Raw genomic sequence first — 23,185 nt, 5'->3', positions numbered from 1 at the left:
ATGAAGAACCATGTAGAGATGAGAGATGGATGAAGTAAATGGTGAGGCTGCTCACATTGTGTGTCGTCAAATTTTAAATATTTATATGTATATATCATTTTAATTCACACAAATTGTTTTACAGTTCTCTGCTGGCAATTAGGGATTCCCCAGTCCTGGATGTGAACCACAGCTCCAAAAACACACAGATGACCCAGTTTCTCACACACGGTTGGCTTCATGCTGCTCCTGCTGAGACTGCGGGTGAACGTCATCGATCCAGTCTCCTTTTCCCATTCTCCACAGTCACTGTTTCCAGTCCCAGGGCATGCACAAGTCACCATCCTGCAACACTGAATAGAAATGAGAAATACACAGGTGCATCCCTTGTAACTCATTGATGTGTCCTTCAAACAGTCGTTGACAGCATTTCACCATTTGTTGACTGGACACACTGGGCTCCTTATAGAGTCTCTTGAGTCCAAATTTTTCTGTGCAATCGCTGATCAGTTTCTTCTGCTCCACTTCCAATCTAATTGGATAAAAAATAAAAATCCATTAAATTCTGGAGTGAAACAGTGGGCTGAACCTCGCTTGTGAACCAATGAAGTGTTAACAATGCACACTTATTAATCAGCCAGCAAGTTCAGCAGATGAAGAGGTACAATTTGAGCTGTGAAACTTCAGAACTTGTTGGTCAATTTATGCCACTTCACACTAACAGCGTCTTGCCCTCAGCCTTCCTGTTATTTTTAAGAACTTGCTGGATTTACACATTAATTGCCCATTAAACTCACCACAGAAATTTAGAGCTGGCCATTAATTGTGTAAGTACCCCATTAACAATGAGATAATGATGCAATGCCAATCAACCCCTCTGGCCCAGAAAGGGAACAATTTGAACTATAATACAAAAGTAAAAACCTGCAGATGTTGGAAACCTGAAATAAAAACAAAAAAAGCTGGAAATACTCAGTAGGTCTGGTAGCATCTGTGGAGAGAGAGTTAACATTTCAGGTCTGTGACCTTTCATCAGAACAATTTAAATTGTTCAGTTCCCGTCTTTCAGACAGTGCTGGAGATTTTACAAATGTTAAGTTTTTTTTCTTACTTTCTCTCTCTCCCTCTCTTGATCCAGTCTTTCTTTCCCTCTCTATTTCCCTTTCTAGATCTGTTTTGACCCTACTTCACCTGATTTCCTTCTCCGTAATTCCTGGTTTCTTCTCCATTCTGAAATCTCATGGATAAAGGAGAAATACTGTTGGGTCTCACCGCTCATCGACATCTCAGGTGCCTCACTGCCTTCACTGCGCCGTTGTCAGAAAGTCAAAGGAGAAAAGATCTTTGAGCTGAAGGCTGCAGTAAAAGGTTTAACTAATGGGGCCCCACTCCAGCAAAATTTTCCCCAATTAACATACTTTTCCCTTACGATCTAACTAATGGATTTTGAACGTTAATGCTGGTTTTATTACACAATTATTTTACTATCTATTTGGTGTAGCCAGTAAATTCCTCAATCTCACCAGTGGTAATTGATGTTAATGAACTAATAATCAATGGGGATTCATAAATACTGATCACACCCCCAACACCTTATGTTGGCCCAGTCAATGACACTTTAGTGTGGTGTCATGTGGGATTGCAATACACAACGGATGCAGGTCAAAGATAAAAAATAAATTGAAGATCCTTGAACAATTCAGGAAAAATACCTTTACCCAGAGAGTGGAGAGAGTGTGGAACTTACTACCACAGGGAGTGGTCGAGGCGAACAGTACAGATGCATTTAAGGGGAGACTGGATAAACGCATGAGGGAGAAAGGAACAGGAGGATATGCTGATCAGGTGAGATGAAGGGAGGGATCTGTTATGTCCAACTCTCCCGCCTGTTAAACATTTCTCCCAACTTTGGTTTCCACTGACTACATGGAAAAGTCTCTGGATAGAGATCGAGGTTAGTAACATGATTGATTTTTTTTCCTCCTCAGCCAAGGTTGCTTTAGACTATGAATCACACCTGAGACCTTTTTAATCTGTGGGAATTAAACCCCACATTGAACATGAAAAGGAAGAATGTGCAGGGTTACGGGGAGAAGGTAGGAGAATGGCACTAAGTGAACTGCTCATTCAGAGAGCCGGTGCTGACACAATGGGCCGAATGGCCTCCCTCTGCGCCGTAACTATTCCGTGATAAACAGCAGCATAGGCTTGTTGGGCTGAATGTCCTGTTTCTGTGTGTAGATTCTATGCAAATCAACAAATAGCAAAGAAACACACACTGTTCTGGTTTCTATGCTAGTTAAAGTTACACATTTCTTTATGGTCACAATTAAAATGGATTCAGCCGTTTCCCAATCCTTCACTGAATTACCCTCAAACAAAAACTGCAAAAAAGTAGCCTGTAAAAAGCGAGGTCCTGTTCATGGGATTGGCTTCAGCTGTTGCCCTCTTGTCTGCAATATGTGCTCAGTAAGAATCAGTTACTTACTCCTCCTCTCTTCTCAGGTAGGTCCTGGCTCTTTGTGCATGAGCTAGAATAAACCATTGCAAGGCAGTGGGGTCACACGTGACTGGAATGCTCAGCTGGCCTGATCTGAGGAGGCTGGGAGCAGAAGAGTCGCTGAAAGGACAGAACAGCATCCTGTTAGTGTGGACAATTGTGTGAAAGAATGGTGGAGTGGGAGGTTGAAATCTCTTAGTGCCTTTCACAACTTCAGGGCATTTCAGAGTGCTTCCCACCCCAAGCCATACTTTTCAAAGTCAAGTCACTGTAGCAATGTAGGAAACACAGCTGCCAATTGTGCACAGCAAGATCCCACAAACAGCAATATGCCAATGACCAGTTCACCTGCATTTGTGATTTCAGTTGAGTGATAAATATTGGCCAGGACTCCGGGGAGAGCTCCCCTTCCTTCTTCTCTGGGGAGAGCTCCCCTTCCTCCTTCAAATAATCCTGTGGGATCTGTTATGTCCAACTCTCCCGCCTGTGAAACATTTCTCCCAACTTTGGTTTCCACTGACTACATGGAAAAGTCTCTGGATAGAGATCGAGGTTAGAAACATGATTGATTTTTTTTTTTTCTCCTCAGCCAAGGTTGCTTTGGACTATGATTCACACCTGAGACCTTTTTAATCTGTGGGAATTAAACCCCACATTGGACATGGCAATAACTTAGTGAGCCTTCTAGAGTATTTAACTATGAAAATGAATGCATTTCCTATAAGAGGTTTCTCCCAGCGGAAGCCAAGTCATTAATTATACAAACTCAAAAAACATGGAGCTAAGGATCTTACTTAACAACTCTCATTATCATATATGAATGGTCACATCATCAATGGTTTGTTCAGCAATTTCACCCTCTTGCCATGGCCTCCCACTCCCCCCCAACCCACAGAAGCCACATTCCACAGCACCACCACTGATCAGTACAATATACTAGGTGTACGGTAGGCAGCTTGAGTGCATTATGTTGGCCCATTTCCTCTATATGGAACATCAACATGGACCTGGCACAAGTGAGTTAGCTGATGAGGGGGAGGTGGAGGGGTGAGTTTCATGTTCTGAGATATGATCACCGTATTCCCTTCTTCCTGTGTGGCTTCAGTCACCTATCAACCAGAGAGAACTACTGTAGCGATTACTCACTTTTCTAGAATTACTTGCAGTCCTTTTAGACTCCGTGGGTGAAACAGAGGTTGAGTGACAGCCAAATTCTGATGGAAGATCTTTAACATCCTGTAATAATCCTCTAGCATCATGGTTGGATGCAGGTCCTCATCATAAATTAACTCGACATCTCCCAAAAGGTAGCTGGTCCTCTCTTTCAACACAGAAAGGTGGCTGTGAAGATCATAGTAGATGGGCAACCTCTCCAATAGCTTCAAGTAATAACAGATTAAATGTTTACTGCACTAATACTTGGTGTACAATTCACACCTTAAACATTTTACAGATGCTTTTGTTACCTCCAGACTCAACTACCCCAAAACTCTCCTGGCCAGCTGGATGGCCTCCCACCTTCCATTCTCTTGAGCTCATCCAAAACTCTGCCAAGTTATCCTAAGTCCCATTCACACATCAGACCCTGTGCTTGCTGCCCTACATCAGCTCCCAGTCTGGCAATGCCCAGATTTTAAAATTCTCATCCTCGTTTTCAAACCCCTACATGCCCTCGCCCCTCCCTTTCCCTGTAATCACCTCCAGCCTTACAACCCTCCGAGGTCTCTGCACTCCTCCAAAACCAGCCACTTGAGCATCCCTGACTTCCAATTCATCACTGGCAGCCGCAGCTACAGCTGCTAGGGACCTAAACTTAGGGAATTCCCTCCCTAAACTTTGACCAGAGAGAACGATGTAACTGTTCATGTCAACATATTGAACATAAAAATGCATGCATTTTCCTAAAATATTGTCTATCCTGTTAATTTTACTTACTTTTGTCCAGTGATGGTGGACATCTACTGTTCCCAACATAACCTGGCCTGCAGCATTCATTCCTGAGTTATCAGCAAAGATTAGAATACATCCTGTGAAGGGGACAACCAAACCCAGAGAGAGTGAAAGGTTTGCTTCAACATTCAACATGTAGAAGACATGTCACAGAGCTCAATTTTAAAAATGGTTAAACTCCCATCTGGAGTAACTGGTTCTGGGCACCGCACCTCAGGAAGGAGATATTGTCCTTGGAGGGAGTGCAGTGTAGATTCACCAGAATGATACCGGAACTAAAAGGGTTAAATTACGAGGACAGGTTGCACAGACTGATATTGTATTCCCTCAAATGTAGAAGACTAAGGGGTGATCTAATTGAGATGTTAAAGATGATGGAAGGATTTGATAGGGCAGAGGGAGAGAAACTATTTCCTCTGGTGGGTGGTGGGAGGAGTCCAGAACCAGGCAGCAGAACCTTAAAACTTGAGCCAGGCTGTTCAGGGGTGATGTCAGGAAGCACTTCTTCACACAAAGGGGAGTGGAAATCTGGAACACTCTCTTCCAAAAGCTGTGGGTGTTGGAGGGGTAGGACATGGAAGCATAGTGGTTATGTTACTGGACTAGTAAGCTAGAAGCTTAATACAAGTTCAAACTGCATCGTAGAAGGCAGCGAACTTAAATTCAATTAATTAAATACATTTGGAATAATTAGCTAGTCTCTAGTCCAGAAATGATGACCACAGAACTACTGAGTTGTCATTAAAAACCCATCTGGTTCACTAATGTCCTTTAGGGAAGGAAATCTGTCCTTACCTGGTCTGGCCTACATGTGACTCCAAACCTTCACCACTCCCCCCAACCACTTTCCGCAGGGATCGTTCCCTCTGGTACACCCTGGTCCACTCCTCCATCACCCCCTACACCTTAACCCCCTCCCACGGCACCTTCCCATGCAACTGCAGAAGGTGCAACACCTGCCCCTTTATTTCCCCCCTCCTCCCCATCCAAGGGCCCAAACACTCCTTTCAATTAAAGCAGCATTTCACTTGCACTTCCCTCAATTTAGTCTACTGTATTCGCTGCTCCCAGTGCAGTTTCCTCTACATTGGAGAGACCAAACACAGACTGGGTGACCACTTTGCGGAACACCTTCGGTCTGTCCGTAAGCATGACCCAGACCTCCCTGTCGCTTGCCATTTCAACACAACACCCTGCTCTCATGCCCATATGTCCATCCTTGGCCTGCTGCAATGTTCCAGTGAAGCTCAACGCAAACTGGAGGAACAGCACCTCATCTTCTGACTAGGCACTTTACAGCCTTCTGGACTTAATATTGAGTTCAACAGTTTCAGATCATGGACTCTCCCCTCCATCCCCACCCCCTTTCCGATCCCCTTTTTCCAATAATTTATAATTTAAAAAAAATATATATTTTTCTTTTCCCACCTATTTTTTAATTTATTTCGATCTATTGTTTTATCTCCACCTTTTAGCCCATTTCGATCCCTTCCCCCCACCCCACCCCCACTAGGGCCATCTGCCACTAGCTTGTCCTGGTTGCTATCTTTAATGTCCCCATTAGCACATTCCTTAGATAATATCACCACTGTCAACACCTCTTTGTCCTTTTGTCTAAGACATCTTTGGCAATCTTTTCTTTGCCTCTACCTATCACTGGCCCCCTTTCCAGCTCTACCTGTCCCACCCCCCTCTACCAGCTTATATTTCACCTCATTTCTCTATTTCCTTGGCTCTGATGAAGAGTCATACGGACTCGAAACATCAACTGTATCCCTCTGCGCAGATGCTGTCAGACCTGCTGAGTTTTTCCAGGTATTTTTATTTTTGTTTCAGATTTCCAGCATCCGCAGTATTTTGCTTTTATATTTATATGTGACTCCAGATCCACAGCTGTATGGTTGACTCTTAACTGCCCTCTGAAACGGCTGAACAAGACACTCAATTGTACCTAACTGCTACAGGAAAGTTAAATAAAAACTGGACAGACCATCTAGCAATGACCTAGAAAACGAGCGGAAATGGCAAACCTAGCCCAGTCAAACCTGCAAAGTCTCCCCTGCTAATACCTAGGGATTTGATTGGGAGAGCTGTCCTGTGGCCCAACTGCATAACATTGTCATAATCACCGAATCATATCTGACAGCCAATGTCTCATGCACCATTCCTGGATATGTCCTGTCCCACCAGCAGGACAGACCCAGCAGAGGTGGTGGCACAGTGGTATACAGTCGGGAGGGAGTTGCCCTGAGAGTCCTCAACATCGACTCTGAACCCTATGAAGTCTCATGGCATCAGGTCAAAAATGGGCAAGGAAACCTCCTGCTGATCAACATGTACCATCCCTCCCTCAGCTGATGAATCAGTGCTCCTCCATGTTTAACACCACTTGGAGGAAGCACTGAGGGTAGCACGGACACAGACTGTGCACAGGATGGGGGGGCTTCAATGTCCATCACCAAGAGTGGCTCGGGTGCTCTGTGACTGGCTAAATCCTGAAGGCCATGTCTGTCAGACTGGGTCCGTGGCAGGTGGTGAGAGAGCCAACAAGTGGGAGAAACATACTAGACCGCATCCTTACCAGTATACCTGTCACAGCTGCATCTGTCTGAGACAGTGTAGGTAGGAGTGACCATTGCAAGGTCTTTGTGGAGACAAAGTCCTGACTTCACACAGAGGACATCCTCCATCGTGTTGTGTGGCACTACCACTGGGTTAAATGGGATAGATTCAGAACAGATCTAACAGCTCAAAACCAGGTATCCATGAGGCACTGTGGGCCATCAGTAGTAACAGAATTGTACTCAGCCACAATCTGTAGCCTCATGTCTGGTGCATCCCTCGTCACAGTTAGTGCACACGGCTTTAGGCAGGCCACAGTGGTCTGTCTGACTGTTGTGCAGTCATGCGCTACTCCATAGGCACAAGCAGCGGACTCCTGCGCGCTCACTGCCAGACCGTGCAGGAGCTTGACACTGACTTAACTGCAAAATATGTCAGCACTTTAGAAAACATCTTTCTAAAGTTGCAAACACTTGAATTTTAAATGAAAGCTAGGAAATGTCTTTACCAGCATCTGTAGAATCAAAATAAACAGGTGAATGTTTTCTTTAAATGTGATCTCGATGAGATTGAAATCCTGCAATTAAGCAATGGGGTGAGTGAATCCTCTGGCCAGCAGGTTCCTTCCCCCACTCACTCCTTCTCATTGAATCCTGTTGGGTAGATGTATCCCGATATATGTCTGTCCTATAGCTTACTGTCTCAGGGGGTGGGTGTGAAGTGGTGCTTGGGGGCATAGGGGAATTGGGGGAGAATGAAGTGGGAGCTGTGGGAGTGGGGGGGTGCTGCCTGGGTGTCACTGCCCTATGGTTGCTTGTTTGGGGTTCACTTACAGAAACTGAATCATTGACTCAAAGCATAGAGGAAGTCATTCGGCCAATTGTGTCTCTGCCTGATCATTCAAACAGCTTTCCAATTATACCCACCCCCCCACAAATACCAGACTTAAGGCTCCCCTTCAAACAGAGCCTACACAGCGAGCAATCTATGCCAGAGTGCTGCTATCTAACTGAGCAGGGTGATTGAAAGAGAGGGAACACAGGGACACGAGGAGGCCATTCAGCCCTCTCATTCAATTAGATCCTGGCCGATCTACACCTCAACTCCATTTACCTATCAGCACTCCATCAATATCCTTACCCAACAATAATCTATCCACTCAGTCTTGAAAACTCCAGTTGATCCCCAGCACCCACAGCTTCTTGGGGGAGAGGGTTCCAGATTTCCACTACCCTTTGTGAAGAAGTGCTTCCTGACATCACCCCTGAATGGTCTGGCTCGAATTCTCAGACTGTGTCCCCCTTGTTCTGAGCTCCCCCCCCCAGCCCGCTTCTCCTGAGCTCCCCCTTCTCGACTAGAACAGACTGGATTTAAAACCTAAAGCCACTGAGGCAAAGTTACATTCTCCTAAGCCATGAAACTAGAGAAATTCAGTGTAATGAGGCCACAGATGGTGTGTGGGATGATTTTGTCTTTGGCTTTCAGTTGCATGCGATTTATCTTTTGTGAATAAGTAGAAGGTAAACCTTTGACATTGCACAATACTTGAGAGTTCTGCTGGCAAAAGCGAGCAAGGCTGTGCAGTTGGCTGCATCGATGAGCTACTCCCCAACTTCTCTGCCACCTAGACCAAGAACAGAATTAAAATCAAGTTACCCAGGATAGACTTTGGTGTACTAACGAGAATGGAGAAATATTTCTAAAACACGTTGGAAACCAACGTGAGAAATAAAACTTTAATATTCTTCCGCGAACAACATGGTGCCAGTGGGGAGCACTCTCAATTCCTCGGGTTCAAGTCCCACTCCAGAGCCTTGAACAAAAAATCCAGGCTGACACTCCCAGTGCAGCACTGAGGGAGTGCTGCACCGTCAGAGGTGCCAACTTTTGGATGAGACATTAAACCAAGGCCCCACCTGCCCTCTCAGGCAGATGTAAAAGATCCCAGGGTCACTATTTCAAAGGAGAATCACTCTGTTACTGATTTTACTGCTGCAATGCAAGAAATAATTTCACTAATTGCGTGCAGAGTAAAACTTAGATGTGGCACTTATTAACTGTGGGATTTACAGCATATGGCTACAACAACAGCTTGCATTTATATAGCACCTTTAATGCAGTTACATCCAAGGATATCCTTTACAGGATTGTTAACGGACAAAATCTGACACCGAGTAGCACAGGAGTTTTTAGGACAGATACCAAAACCATGGTCAGATGTGGGTTTTAAGGCATGTATTAAAGGACAAAGACAGGTGGCAGGCAACGAGGTATAGGGAGGGAATTCCAGAGCTTAGGGCCCAGGCAGCTGAAGGCAGAGTCACCAAGGGTGGCGTGAATAAAATTGGGTATGCTCAAGAGGCCAACATTGGGAGGAATGCAGAGAAATCGGAGGGTGGTGGGATTGGAAGAGATTACAGAGATAGGGTGGGGTGAGGCCGCGGAGGGATTAGAAAACAAAGATTAGAATTTTAAAATCAAAGTGTTGCTGGATTGAGAGCCAGTGTAGGTCAGCAAACACAGGGGATGGTGTGGGACTTGGTGCGAGTTTGGATATGAACAATCATTTTGGATGAGCCCGGGTTTACAAAAGGCGGAAGATGAGAGGCCAACCATGAGAGTGTTGGAACAGCTGAGTATGGATGTAACAAAAGCACATATAAGGGTTTCAGCAGTGGAGGAGCTGAGCGCCAGGGAGATAGGGGAGACGTTACGTAGGTGGAAGTAGGCAGTCTTGGTGATGGAGAGAATATAGGGTCAGAAGCTCAGCAGGGGTCAAATAGGGCACCGAGGTTGCAGACGGTCTGTTTCAGCCTCAGGACGTGCAAACATCATCAATCAGAACCTGGTTAAAAGATGCACAAAAAGCAGCTGTGGAGTGGGAGAAACCGCCTCTCTGAGCTAGGATGTCAACCAATGCCCTCTTTCATTTCATGGAGAACCATTGAAAACTCCACAGATCATACACATGCCTTTCTTGCACATCTTGGTTCCTTTTAGCACCAATACCTGATATCGCTTATCTCCAGTCGCTGACATAGTTCAGTTTTTAAGCGATCGAGCTCATCCCGCAGTGGAATACTGACAGTTAACCTCTCAGTGGCAGCAGCCATGTTTTCATGCAACCACAACCTGCAAGATGAATATTAATATCAATTTGTCATCATTACACTCCAAATAAAATCTCTGGTTTCCTTAAAATTGTCCCAGAACCGAATACCGTAGAATTGAAGAACATGTTGGTCTTGTAACTCTGACCTAGCAAAATTTAGGATTATCCATTGCTCCTGAAACATAGATTAGAGGAAATTAGCTGGACCACTTAACCAGATCCACCAACCCTGTACAAATCACCCATTTCACAGTATTATCAGGTGTAAACGGATCATCACAACAATCGCTGATCACTTTGTTACTCCCTTCACTTACAATGTATAGAAATGGGTGAAAGTTTGAGCAATTTGCTTTTTTGCTTAACGTCGAAAGAATAACCTAAAATGGACAAACGTTAAGTAACGTTGTGAGAAACTCATGCCTGAAAAGATGGGGGAAAGAGATTCAGTAGTAACTTTCAAAAGAGAGCTGGATAAATACTTGAAAAGGAAATATTTGCAGGGCTATGGGCAAACAGCAGGGGAGTGAGACTAATTGGACAGCTCTTTGAAAGAGCCAGCACAGACACAACGGGCTGAATGGCCTCCTTCTGTGCCATATGATTTCAAAGGACTATTTTTTTTGGCAACCCTAATCTATTAGTTTTCAAGATCCAAGCAGTTAACCGGTCGCTTTTCACAACTTCAGGATGTCCCAAAATTTGCACACAGCAAGAACCCACAAACAGCAATGTGACAACAACTGGATGATCTGTTTTTGTGATGCTGATTGAGGGATAAATATTGGATGGGACACCAGGGAGAACCCCCACTATCCAGCCCGCGGACCCCATGTTCAAAATGTCGGTAAGTGAATTTGAAGATTCTTCAAAGAACTGCTCCTCCAATCACAGCCCATTTCTCACCTGTGTTTGCTGTTGCTAGGGTCACTAATGAGCCAATCAGTGACAAACGTGGGAGAGAACCAGTCTCTGATTGGAGGAGCAGCTTTCATCAGTCTGAGGGCTGAAAAATATGGCACGACGGCACCGGTGATTCTGCTGGGAGGGTGGCGGGTCAAAGTGGCTGCCGGGCAGAGGCGAGGGGGGGACAGTGAGAGTGTGTGTGAGAGGGTGAGTGAGTGAGTGCGTGAGAGTGTGAGTATGTGTATGTGAGAGTGAGTGAGTGTGAGTGAGTGAGAGAGTGAGCGAGAGTGTGAATGAGTGAGTGAGAGTGTGTGAGAGTGTGTGAGAGTGTGTGAGAGTGTGTGAGAGTGTGTGAGAGTGTGTGAGAGTGTGTGAGAGTGTGTGAGAGTGTGAATGAGTGAGTGAGAGTGTGTGTGAGAGAGTGAGTGAGAGTGTGAATGAGTGAGTGAGAGTGTGAGAGAGTGAGTGAGAGTGTGTGTGTGAGAGTGTGTGTGAGAGAGTGAGTGAGAGTGTGTGTGAGAGTGTGTGTGAGAGTGTGTGAGAGAGTGTGTGAGAGTGTGTGTGAGAGTGTGAGTGAGAGAGTGTGAATGAGTAAGAGTGTGTGTGAGAGTGTGAATGAGTAAGAGTGTGTGTGTGAGAGTGTGAATGAGTAAGAGTGTGTGTGTGAGAGAGAGTGAGAGAGAGTGAGTGAGTGTGTGTGAGTGTGAGTGAGTGAGTGTGTGTGTGAGAGTGAGTGAGTGAGAGTGAGTGAGTGTGAATGAGTGAGTGAGTGTGTGAATGAGTGAGAGAGAGTGTGAATGAGTGAGTGAGAGTGTGAATGAGTGAGTGAGAGTGTGAATGAGTGAGTGAGAGTGTGAGTGAGAGAGTGTGTGTGAGAGTGTGTGTGAGAGTGTGTGTGAGAGTGTGTGTGAGAGTGTGTGTGAGAGTGTGTGTGAGAGTGTGTGAGAGAGTGTGTGAGAGAGTGTGTGAGAGTGTGTGAGAGTGTGTGAGAGTGTGTGAGAGTGTGTGAGAGTGTGTGAGAGTGTGTGTGAGAGAGTGTGTGTGTGTGTGAGAGAGAGTGAGTGAGTGCGTGTGAGAGTGTGTGTGTGTGTGAGTGAGAGTGTGTGAGTGAGAGTGTGTGAGTGAGAGTGTGTGAGTGAGAGTGTGTGTGTGAGAGTGTGTGTGAGAGTGTGTGAGAGAGTGTGTGAGAGAGTGTGTGAGTGTGTGTGAGTGTGTGTGTGTGTGAGAGAGAGTGAGTGCGTGTGAGAGTGTTTGTGTGTGTGAGTGAGAGTGTGTGAGTGACAGTGTGTGAGTGAGAGTGTGTGAGTGAGAGTGAGTGAGTGAGTGAGAGAGAGTGAGAGAGAGTGAGAGAGAGTGAGAGAGAGTGAGAGAGAGTGAGAGAGAGTGAGAGAGAGTGAGAGAGAGTGAGAGAGAGTGAGAAAGAGTGAGTGAGTGAGAGTGTGTGTGTGTGAGAGAGAGAGTGAGTGAGTGTGTGTGAGAGTGAGTGAGTGTGAGAGTGAGTGTGTGTGAGAGTGAGTGTGTGTGAGAGAGTGAGTGTGAGAGAGTGAGTGTGTGAGAGAGTGAGTGTGTGAGAGAGTGAGTGTGTGAGAGAGTGAGTGTGTGAGAGAGTGAGTGTGTGAGTGAGAGTGAGTGAGAGTGAGTGTGAAAGAGAGGGTGTGTGTGAGCGAGAGAGTGTATGTGTGTCTGAGCGAGAGTGCACGCGTGTGAGTGAGAGAGAGAGTGCATGAGCGTGAGCATGGAATGCAAAAGCAGGAAGGTTATGCTGGAACTGTATAAAACACTAGTTAGACCACAATTAGGGTACTGTGCACAGTTCTGGTCTCCACATTACAGGAAGAATGTGATAGCACCAGCACAGAGAGTACAAAGGACAGTGACAGGAATTCTGCCAGAAATACAAAATTTTAGCCATGAGAGGATTGGATAGGCTTTGGAGCAGAGAAGGCTGAGGGGGGATTTAATTAAGGTGAATAAAATTATGAGGGTCTTAGACAGAGTAGATAGGGAGGACCTTTTTCCAGCAGCAGAGAGGACAATAACCAGTGGGCATAGATTTAAAGGATTAGTGGGAAGTTGAGAAGAATTTTTTCACCCTGTGGGTGGGGGGGATCTGAAACTCACTGCCTGAAAGGGTGGCAGATGTAGAATCCATGTGCAGTCTGAGGTGCCAAAATCCACAGGACTATTGACCACGAGCTGTAAAGTAGATTAAACTGGATAGGTCTATTCAGGCCAGAATGGAGATGATTGGCTGAATGGCCTCCCACTGAAATTTCTGTGATGCTAAGTGAAGCCCCCTCAATACTGCCCCTTTGCTAGTGCAGCACTCCCTCAATACTGAACCTCTGACAGCGCGGCTACTACCTCAGTACTGACCCTCTGACAGTGCAGCATTCCCTCAGTACTGACCTTACGACAGTGCAGCACTCCCTCAATACTGAACCTCTGACAGCGCGGCTACTACCTCAGTACTGACCCTCTGACAGTTCAGCACTCCCTCAGTACTGACCCTCTGAGAGTGCAGCACTCCCTCAGTACTGACCCTATGACAGTGCAGCACTCCCTCAGTACTGACCCTATGACAGTGCAGCACTCCCTCAGTACTGACCCTATGACAGTGCAGCACTCCCTCAGCGCTGACTCTCCGACAGTGCAGTGCTCCCTCAGTACTGACCCTACGACAGTACAGCACTCCCTCAGTACTGACCCTACGACAGGGCACACTCCATCAGTGCTGACCCTCCGAAAGTGCAGCACTCCCTCAGCGCTGACCCTCCGAAAGTGCAGCACTCCCTCAGCGCTGACTCTCCGACAGTGCAGTGCTCCCTCAGTACTGACCCTCCGACAGGTGCAGCACTCCCTCAGCGCTGACCCTCCGACAGTGCAGTGCTCCCCCAGTACTGAACCCCCGACAGTGCAGCACTCCCTCAGTACTGACCCTCCAACAGGTGCAGTACTCTCTTAGTACTGCTCCTCTGAAAGTGCGGCTCTCCTTTAGTACTGACCCTCTGACAGTGCAGCTCACCCTCGGTACTGACCCTCCAACAGTGCAGCTCACCTTCAGAACTGCACCTCTGACAGTGCAGCAATCCCTCAATACTGACTTTCCAACAGTGCAGTGCTCCCTCAGTACTGACTTTCCAAAAGTGCAGCACTCCCTCAGTACTGATCCTCCGACAGTGCAGTTCTCCCTCAGTACTGATCCTCCGACAGTACAGTTCTCCCTCAGTACTGATTCTCCAAAAGTGCAGCACTCCCTCAGTACTGATCCTCCGACAGTGCAGTTCTCCCTCAGTACTGACCCTCCGACACTGCAGCACTCCCTCAGTTCTGACCCCTCTGACAGTACAGCTCACCTTCAGTACTGCACCTCTGACTGTGCAGCACTCCCTCAATGCTGACTCTCCAACAGTGCAGTGCTCCCTCAGCGCTAACCCTCCGACAGCGCAGCATTCCCTCAGTACAGACCCTCTGACAGTGCAGTATTCCCTCTGTACTGACCCTCCGACTGTGCAGCTCACCCTCATTACTGACCCTCCGACACTGCAGCACTCCCTCAGTACTGACCCTCCGACAGTGCAGTTCTCCCTCAGTGCTGACTCCAGAAGTGCAGCACTCCCTCAGTACTGATCCTTCGACACTGCAGCACTCCTTCAGTACTGATCCTCTGACAGTGCAGCACTCCCTCAGCAATAATCACAACAATTCACATAACCTGAGGTAAGCAATAAGAGATTGTTATACCTGAGTGCAGGTTCCATACGGACAGTGGAATCCAATTCTTCCTCTGGGTCCCTGTAGCCAGTGAAGGAGTAGTAGGTCTTATCCCATCGGATGGGTCTACTGAACGGAACTTCCCCGTTTCGATGATTGAGGCCCTTGTCAACCTGCGAGTCCTGAACATGATCAGTGGGTAAACTGCAGGATTTCAAGATCTTTACCACTGTACTGAGGAGGTCCTTACTCTGCAGCGTGAAAGTGACCGCTCGAAACCCTGAAACAAATAGTTTTGTCTTAATGGTTTCAGCCTGGTGTACGAAGAAGGAAACAATTATCAATTAAACTTATTGTAGACAAAAAGTGAGCTTACTATAATACAATATGAAATTATAGAATGATACAGCACAGGAGGAGGCCATTCAGCCCATCATGTCTGTGCTAGCTCTTTGCCAAAACATTGCAAATTCAAGCATTTATCCAATTCCCCATTTGAAAGTTATTTTTGAATCTGCTTCCACCGCCCTTTCAGGCAGCGCCTTCCAGATCACAACAACTAATATACACAGAACAAAGAAGAATCAAAGATGATCTGTAGTGTTATGTAGCTAAAGCTGTTCTGCTACAATCACCCATTCACATATTTCAGAACTTCTAAAATTTGGTAGATTTCAATTTAACATACCCACTGGCAGTGAAACAAGAGTAACAAACAACTTGCATTTATACAGCACCTTTAACATTGTAAAATGTCCCAAAGCACTTCACAGGAGTGATATCAAACACAATCTGACACAGACACTTAAAGAGATATTAGGATAGATGACCAAAACCTTGGTCAAAGAGGAAAGTTTTAAGAAATGTCTTCAAGAAGGGGAGAGAGAGAGATAGAGGCAGAACGGTGCAAGGAGGGAATCCCAGAACTTAGGGCTCAGGTAGCTGTTAGCATGGCTGCCAATGGTGGACTGAGAAAGTGAGGGATGCACAAGAGGCCAGAATTGGAGAAGCACAGAGATCTCAGAGAGTTGTAGGGGTTGGAGAGGATTACAGAGATAGGGAGGGTGAGGCCATGGAGGGATTTGAAAACAATGTTCAGCATTTTAACATTGAAGCATTGCTGGACTAGATCAGTGAGCACATGTAATGCACCTCTCAGCCTGCCACTGCATCAGTGCAAGCAGAAAAACACTTGCACAACACTGTACCACCGTGACTGCTCCAACATAGCCCTGTTGTACATCTGCACTCCCTGCACCACAGGAATATACTCCAACTGTGGTAAACCACGACAAATAGTGAATACGCAGTATGAGGTGCAAAACACGAGAAGAGAAAGAACTTGTATCTCTACAAGTGCCTTGCACAAGCTCAGGATGTCCCAAAGCGCTTCATGGCCAATGAAGCAGTTTTGAAGTGTGGTCACTGCTGTAATGTGGGATACCTGGCAGCCATTTTGCACAAAGCAAGCTCCCACAAATGAGCAATGAGCTAATGTCCAGATGATCTGATTTCAGTGATGTTGACTGAGGGACGAATATTAGCCAGGACACTGCGGATAACTCTCCAACTCTTCTCCAAAGTGGTACCGTGGGATCTTTCTCGTACACCCGAGAGAACAAATGGGACCTTGATTTAACATTTCATCTGAAAGGTGGCACCTCCGACAGTGTAGAGCTCTGTACCCGTATTTGGGAGTGTCAGCCTGGATTTTTGTGCTCAAGTCCTGGAGTGGCCTTGAACCCACAACTTTCTGACTCAGAGCGGAATGTACAACTCATTGCTTCACAGCTGGCATAATGAGCTTGGGTTGAATAGCTTCATCTTCTTTGTTAAGCAAATGGGTTCCTTGCTATAAAGACAATGAAACTGTACAACAACATAACAAGAAGCAATTAGAGGAATACCCTGAACCATAAGACAATGCAGAAAGTACCCGTCCGAAAGTTCTGATTGACACCACTTAAGTCACAACAAAAAGAGTAAGAGTAATGTGTACAGCTCCCAACTAAACACTGCTCCCACCTGAGGTATTTAGACTGCGTTGGGGAGTATTTGGATCACTGTCTGTGTCTCTGAGGTAAAACGTGAGCTGGGTAGGTTGAAGAGCTTTCTGCCCCGGTCTCTGCATGCGCTCCAAGTAGCTATTCAACTGCTTGAGGGAATTTTCATTCACTTCCTGCAAAAGCAAAACAACACAGAGACTTTCTTACAAGCTGAAAGCAGTTTGTGTCTGAATTGTAGAGTAGCACAGAAACAGGCCATTCGGTCCATCAAGTGTGCACCACTCATCCAAAGTCTGACTCAAAGGATTCTTTTGGTGGGACCATGAATGCTGCCTGATGTACTTGAGATCTTCTGTTAGCTGTTAAACGCTGCCCTAGCCAGCATGCACTGCTGTCATCACACCTTTACCTAACCAAATCTGGGCTGCAGCGTTCAAGAAATTAAAAACCCTCATCTCCAACTTGAATAAAGCCTCCACCCAGCCCATTATCATTTAGTCCTTTATACTGGAGCACCGTAGAATGACAGGACCTCACAGATAGGCTCCAAGAGAACTTGGCCAGCACATGTGAGTGAATCAGTCCAGTCTGCATTTCATCAAATCAGATTCTAACCTTCCCACTGTAGGCTGGGTTGAAATAGGGCTGCTTAGCATTGCTGTCTTTAACTTTGAACATAGGAGCAGGAGGGAACCACCCAGCCCCTTCAGCCATTCAGCGAGAATGTCGCTATCTGTGACCTAACTCAATATCCCCACCTGCCCTCCATATCCATAAAACCTTTGGTTAACAAAAATCTATCAGTCTCAGTTTTGAAATTAACAATTGCTCAACTGTCATTTGTGGAAGAGAATTCCAAACTCCTACCACCCTTTGTGCGTAGGAGGGTTTCCTAATCTCACTCCTGAAAGGTCTGACTCTCATTTTTAGACTCTGCCCCCTAGTCCTGGACTCCCCCAACCAGCAGAAATAGGCTGGATAGAGGGAAACTATCTGTTCCCCTTAATATCTTGGAAATTTCAATCAAATCACTCCTTAACCTTCTAAATTCCAAGAAATATAATCCCAATTAGCTCTTCCAAACAATATCACCAGTCATAGAGATTAACTGAAAGATTAAACTATGATCAAATTATCTCTCAATCTGAAACAGGATTTCATGCAATTAAAAATTAAACATCTCTCGCTAAGATTTAGTTTGTCCTGGGCTTCATGAACATCACTGGTGTGTTTAAAGAGTTAAAAACCCAGCTCTTCTTATAGAAACAGTATCCCAGCATAACTTCCTTGCAATAGTTAGTTGGGCTATTGGAGTGGCACAAGCAGATTCAATAATAACTTTGTAAAGGGAATAAATACTTGAAGGCAAAAGGTTTACAGGGCTATGTTGAAAGAGCAGGAAAGTGGGGTTAACTGGATAACTCTTTCAAAGAGACAGCATAGGCAAAATGGGCTGAATGGCCTCCTTCTGTACTGCATCTTGCTATGATCGCTTTCAAGCACAGGATTCGGGTGCTCACCTGAGAAAGCCGTTTGAATCATGGAATACAAGTGACCAGCTGCAATACAATATGTAACAATGGTGGCAGTATAGGTGGATTACCACTGGCAGACCAACAAGAGAAATTTAAAAGCACGTGCAAGCAGTTACAGATAAGAGTGAAGACTTCTGGAAGGGCTCAAAAGAGCACAGAGCTAGAACGTGCCTGCGTAGCTTAAAGAAAAATTGAAGGCACAGCATTTCATCTGAAAAAGCAACAGCATTGGGCCCATCGAGGCAGAGCTGGCTCTATCCAATTAGTCCCAATCCCTTACCCTTCCCCATAGCCCTGCAAATTTCTCCCCTTCAAGCGTTTACCCAATTCCTCTTTGAAAGTCGCTACTGAATCTGCTGCTGCCGCCCTTTCAGGCAGCGCATTCCAGGACAATTAACTTAAATCCCTGTCCCTCTGGTTACTGACCCTTCTCCCAGTGGAAACAGTTTCTCCCCATGTACTCTATCAAAACCCTTCATAATATTGAACACCTCTGTTAAATCTCCTCTTCACCTTCTCTGCTCTAAGTTGAACAATTCCAGCTTCTCCAGTCTCTCCACATAACCGAAGTCCCTCATCCCCAGTAACTTTCTGAAAAGAAAGGCATGCATTTCCATAGCACCTTTCACATCCTCAGGAGATCCCACAGTACTTCTGAAGTGTAGTCACTGTTGCAATGTAGGAAATTCAGCAGCCAATTTGCACACAGCAAGATCCCACAAACAGCAATGTGATAATGACCAGATAATCAATTTCAGCATTGTTGATTGAGGGATAAATATTGACAGAACACTGGGGAGAACTCTCCTGCTCCTCTTTGAGTAACAAGGGACCTTTTACATCCACTTGATAGGATAAACAAAGTTTTGGTTTAACATATTAGCTGAAAGATGGCATTTTCAACAGTGCAGCACTCCCTCAGCACTTCACTGGGAGTGTCAGAGCACAGATTTTGTGCTCAAGTCTCTGGACCCACAGCCTCCTGACTCAGAGGTGAGAAGGCTACCCAGTGAGCCATGGCTGACACTAAATCCTGATAAAAACCTCCGCGCTCTCTTAGTTCTCCGCATTACTTAGTTCTCCGACTCAGAAAGCTCACAACATAGAGCCTCAATACCTACCCTTTCTCTCGGATACTGGCCAAAGAAATCTGGGTGTACAGCAAAGTAGAATGGTCTCAGTGCAGTCACAGCGTCAGTCACTGATAATGTTCCCATTCGACTAGTCTGCTGGCTGGCTCTTCCTGAACAGAATCTGGGATATAAGGTGGAATGATCTGGTTATTGACAGGGAATAGATTTCTATTACATTGTAAGATGTTTTCTCAACTGAGCCCGTGCAGCAGGAGAGTTTTCTACAAAAAAGATCTCAATAATGGAAATGATAGCTTGGGCTAAATGGAAGTTATTTGGGACAGTGGGAACGGCCTACCAAATTGCACATAGGGCTAGCAGAAGACATGATGGGACGGATGGCCTACTTCTGCTCCGACATCTTATGGTCTAGATAAATTTGAGGGAGAGGCCAATGGAAGGGTACGTTGATGGGAGTAAGATGAATTAGGGAGGGAGGAGGCTCGCATGCCGCACACACACAGCCTTGGGCTGGTTCAACTGAATGGCATTCAACATATACATGGGTGGGTTGGAAATTCTGGCTAAAATCTCCCCAGGGATGGGTGATGTACTCACAGGCGCTAAAGGAAATACTGTCATCGACATGTAATCGGTGATTCCAGGCCAGGCCTCAAAATCAACCGGAAACATTTCAACGACGTACTAATCTCCAAAAATAAGGCCACAAAGCAAAGCAGGGTAGGCTTGCGACACAGGCAAATGAAAAGCTGACAGAAATTAGCGTGAGTAGAGTCCAAGGCTGTATTTATAGGACTATTGACCAGAAAAAAGAGCATCCCATTTTGTCCTTGTAGAAGGCCCTGGCTGGTCCACAGTTAGAATACGGTGTTCAGGTTTGGTATTTTCACAGGATAGATGATATTGAGGCTTTGGAAAGGGTGCAGTGGTGGGACACTGGGCTGATATTTTGTACAAAGATTGTTCATTGTCAAGATTGGATAGAAAGGCTGGGGCTTTACAGAAGTGAAGATTCGGGGCGGGGGGGGGAGGTGAGGTTTAGAAGATGATGATGTTCCAATTGACAGATTGTCCGTTCAGTTCAGTTCAGGAGGAGAAAGGGGTCACAGTTTTCAGTTATATGAGACCAGATCTAGGATTGATGTCAGGAGGGGGTTCTTTTCCCACAGAACAGTGAAGCTCTGGAACTGGGTGCCGTCCTGTATGATGGACGCTGACTCGCTGAGTTCCTTAGTCGAGAGCTGGAGCTGTTTCTGGATGGAGGGGAGATCACCTTGTACAAGAGGCAGCTACTTTATAGAATGACCAGGGCTGGGGTGATGTCCAGCCCAGTTTCGAGTGCCTAGATGGGCCGGAGAGGAATTTCCCAGATTTCCCTCTCCCCACAATTTGGTCTGGGGGTGGGTTTATCATTTCTTCCCCTTTCCCAGAAGATCACAATGATTTTTGGGTGGGGGGGGCGTCTGTGTTGTAATACACAAGGTATCACAAATCGTGGCGGACAGGTTGGATGGACCAGATGGACCTGTCTGTAACTGTTTATATATCATACGAAACCCAAGACTGTCACAGATCACACGGAAGTGGCAGTCTGGGAGTTAGTTATTCCAACACCTTCGGGTAAAGAATGTTTAACTGGGAGCCCTCCTGTGGAAAACCTTAAACTCAGTACTTGATCCAGACCATTTACAGTGAACCCCAAACCGTGAACATGTTTGTGATCACACTTTCAGCACATTGGATGAAAGTTGAAGTTAGTAGGCAGGATAAATCAATCTCATTATTTACAATCTCACAATCTGACCAGGCAATCTCTCTCCCTGGGGTGGGGTGGGGTGGGCTGGGGTGTGGTGGGGTGGGGGGAGGGGGAGGGAAGAGGGATGGCGGGAGGGGGGAGAGAAAGTGGGGTAGGGGTGGGGGGGAGAGAGTGGGATGGAGGGGGGTAGAGAGTGGGATGGAGGGGGGTAGAGAGTGGGATGGAGGGGGGTAGGGAGTGGGGTGGAGGGGGGTAGGGAGTGGGGTGGAGGGGGGTAGGGAGTGGGGGGGAGGTGGGTAGGGAGTGGGGGGGAGGCGGGGAGAGAGTGGGGGGGAGGCGGGGAGAGAGTGGGGGGGAGGCGGGGAGAGAGTGGGGGGGAGGCGGGGAGAGAGTGGGGGGGAGGCGGGGAGAGAGTGGGGTGGGGGGGAGAGAGTGGGGTGGGGGGGGAGAGAGTGGGGTGGGGGGGAGAGAGTGGGGGGGAGAAAGTAAGGTAGGGGTGGGGGTGAGGGGAAAAAGTGGGGAAGGGGTGGGGGGGAGATAGTGGGAGGGGGTGGGGGGGAGATAGTGGGAGGGGGTGGGGGGGAGATAGTGGGGAGGGGTTGTGAGGGGAGATGAGGGGAGGGGGTAGAGGGGGAGATGAGGGGAGGGGGTGGAGGGGGGAGATAGAGGGGAGGGGGTGGGGGGAGATAGAGGGGAGGGGGTGGGGGGAGATAGAGGGGAGGGGGTGGGGGGGAGATAGTGGGGAGGGGTTGTGAGGGGAGATAGAGGGGAGGGGGTTGGGGGGAGATAGTGGGGAGGGCGTGGGGGGGAGACAGTGGGAAGGGCGTGGGGGGGAGACAGTGGGAAGGGCGTGGGGGGGAGACAGTGGGGAGGGGGTGGGGGGGGAGACAGTGGGAAGGGGGTGGGGGGGGAGACAGTGGGAAGGGCGTGGGGGGGAGACAGTGGGAAGGGCGTGGGGGGGAGACAGTGGGGAGGGGGTGGGGGGGGGAGACAGTGGGGAGGGGGTGGGGGGGAGACAGTGGGGAGGGGGTGGGGGGGAGACAGTGGGGAGGGGGTGGTGGGGAGACAGTGGGGAGGGGGAGGGGGGTGGGGGGGAGATAGAGGGGAGGGGGTGGGGGGGGAGATAGAGGGGAGGGGTTGTGGGGGGAGATAGAGGGGAGTGGGTGGGGGGGGAGACAGTTGGGAGGGGGTGGGGGGGAGACAGTGGGGAGGGGGTGGGGGGGAGACAGTGGGGAGGGGGTGGTGGGGAGACAGTGGGGAGGGGGAGGGGGTGGGGGGGAGATAGAGGGGAGGGGGTGGGGGGGAGACAGTGGGGAGGGGGTGGTGGGGAGACAGTGGGGAGGGGGAGGGGGTGGGGGGGAGATAGAGGGGAGGGGGGTGGGGGGGAGATAGAGGGGGGAGATAGAGGGGAGGGGTTGTGGGGGGAGATAGAGGGGAGGGGGTGGGGGGGGAGACAGTTGGGAGGGGGTGGGGGAGAGATGAGAGGAGGGGGTGGGGGGCAGATAGTGGGGAGGGGGTGGGGGGGAGATAGAGGGGAGGGGTTGTGGGGGGAGATAGAGGGGAGGGGGTGGGGGGGGGAGACAGTTGGGAGGGGGTGGGGGGGTGATAGAGGGGAGGGGGGGCAGATAGTGGGGAGGGGGTGGGGGCAGATAGTGGGGAGGGGGAGGGGGTGGGGGCAGATAGTGGGGAGGGGGAGGGGGTGGGGGGCGGATAGTGGGGAGGGGGAGGTAGAGGGGAGGTAGAGGGGAGGGGATGGGGGGAGATAGGGGGAGGGGGTGGGGGAGGGGGCGGGGGGGGGGAGATAGAGGGGAGGGTGGTGGGGGGGGGGGGGGTGGTAGAGGAGAGAGGGAGGGGTCGGGGTGACTTTGACCATTGACCCCTGACCCGGGGCCGCCCTCACCTGCCCAGGACCCGGAGCGGCCTCAGCAGCGACCCCGCGCGGAACATCGAGGGCGGCGGCCCCGCTCCCGGGTCTCCGCTCCCTCAGCCCCGGACAGCCGCGGGCTCCACCTCTCGGTGTCACCGGGACAACCCTGGCCGGGCAGACCCTAGTGATCCATCCCGGAGAGGT

The 23,185-nt window shown here is 48.1% G+C and overlaps 1 protein-coding gene across 3 annotated transcripts; it reads right to left on the bottom strand.

Annotated features, from left to right (window-relative positions):
* Positions 1 to 71: 71 nt before the first annotated feature.
* tcaim (T cell activation inhibitor, mitochondrial) lies at positions 72 to 23,185 on the bottom strand. 3 transcript variants are annotated; one of them, XM_041189677.1, is made up of 10 exons: positions 23,015 to 23,185; positions 19,386 to 19,518; positions 16,749 to 16,902; positions 14,754 to 15,003; positions 10,001 to 10,123; positions 8,518 to 8,615; positions 4,415 to 4,506; positions 3,626 to 3,858; positions 2,468 to 2,599; positions 72 to 511 (listed from the first exon to the last, which is right to left on the bottom strand). In XM_041189677.1, exons 1-10 carry the CDS (start codon positions 23,059 to 23,061, stop codon positions 286 to 288), a joined length of 1,488 nt encoding a protein of 495 aa, XP_041045611.1. In that variant the 5' UTR covers positions 23,062 to 23,185; the 3' UTR covers positions 72 to 285. The 3 variants fall into 3 exon arrangements, with proteins under 3 accessions (XP_041045611.1, XP_041045612.1, XP_041045613.1); XM_041189678.1 differs by lacking the exon at positions 2,468 to 2,599; XM_041189679.1 differs by lacking the exon at positions 4,415 to 4,506 and having other exon boundaries at positions 3,626 to 3,800.

This window comes from Carcharodon carcharias, chromosome 6 (assembly GCF_017639515.1).
Source record: "Carcharodon carcharias isolate sCarCar2 chromosome 6, sCarCar2.pri, whole genome shotgun sequence".
In the NCBI taxonomy this organism is placed as follows: domain Eukaryota; kingdom Metazoa; phylum Chordata; class Chondrichthyes; order Lamniformes; family Lamnidae; genus Carcharodon; species Carcharodon carcharias.
The sequence above is the reverse complement of the archived record's forward strand: the minus strand, read 5'-3'. Positions and strand labels throughout refer to the sequence as shown.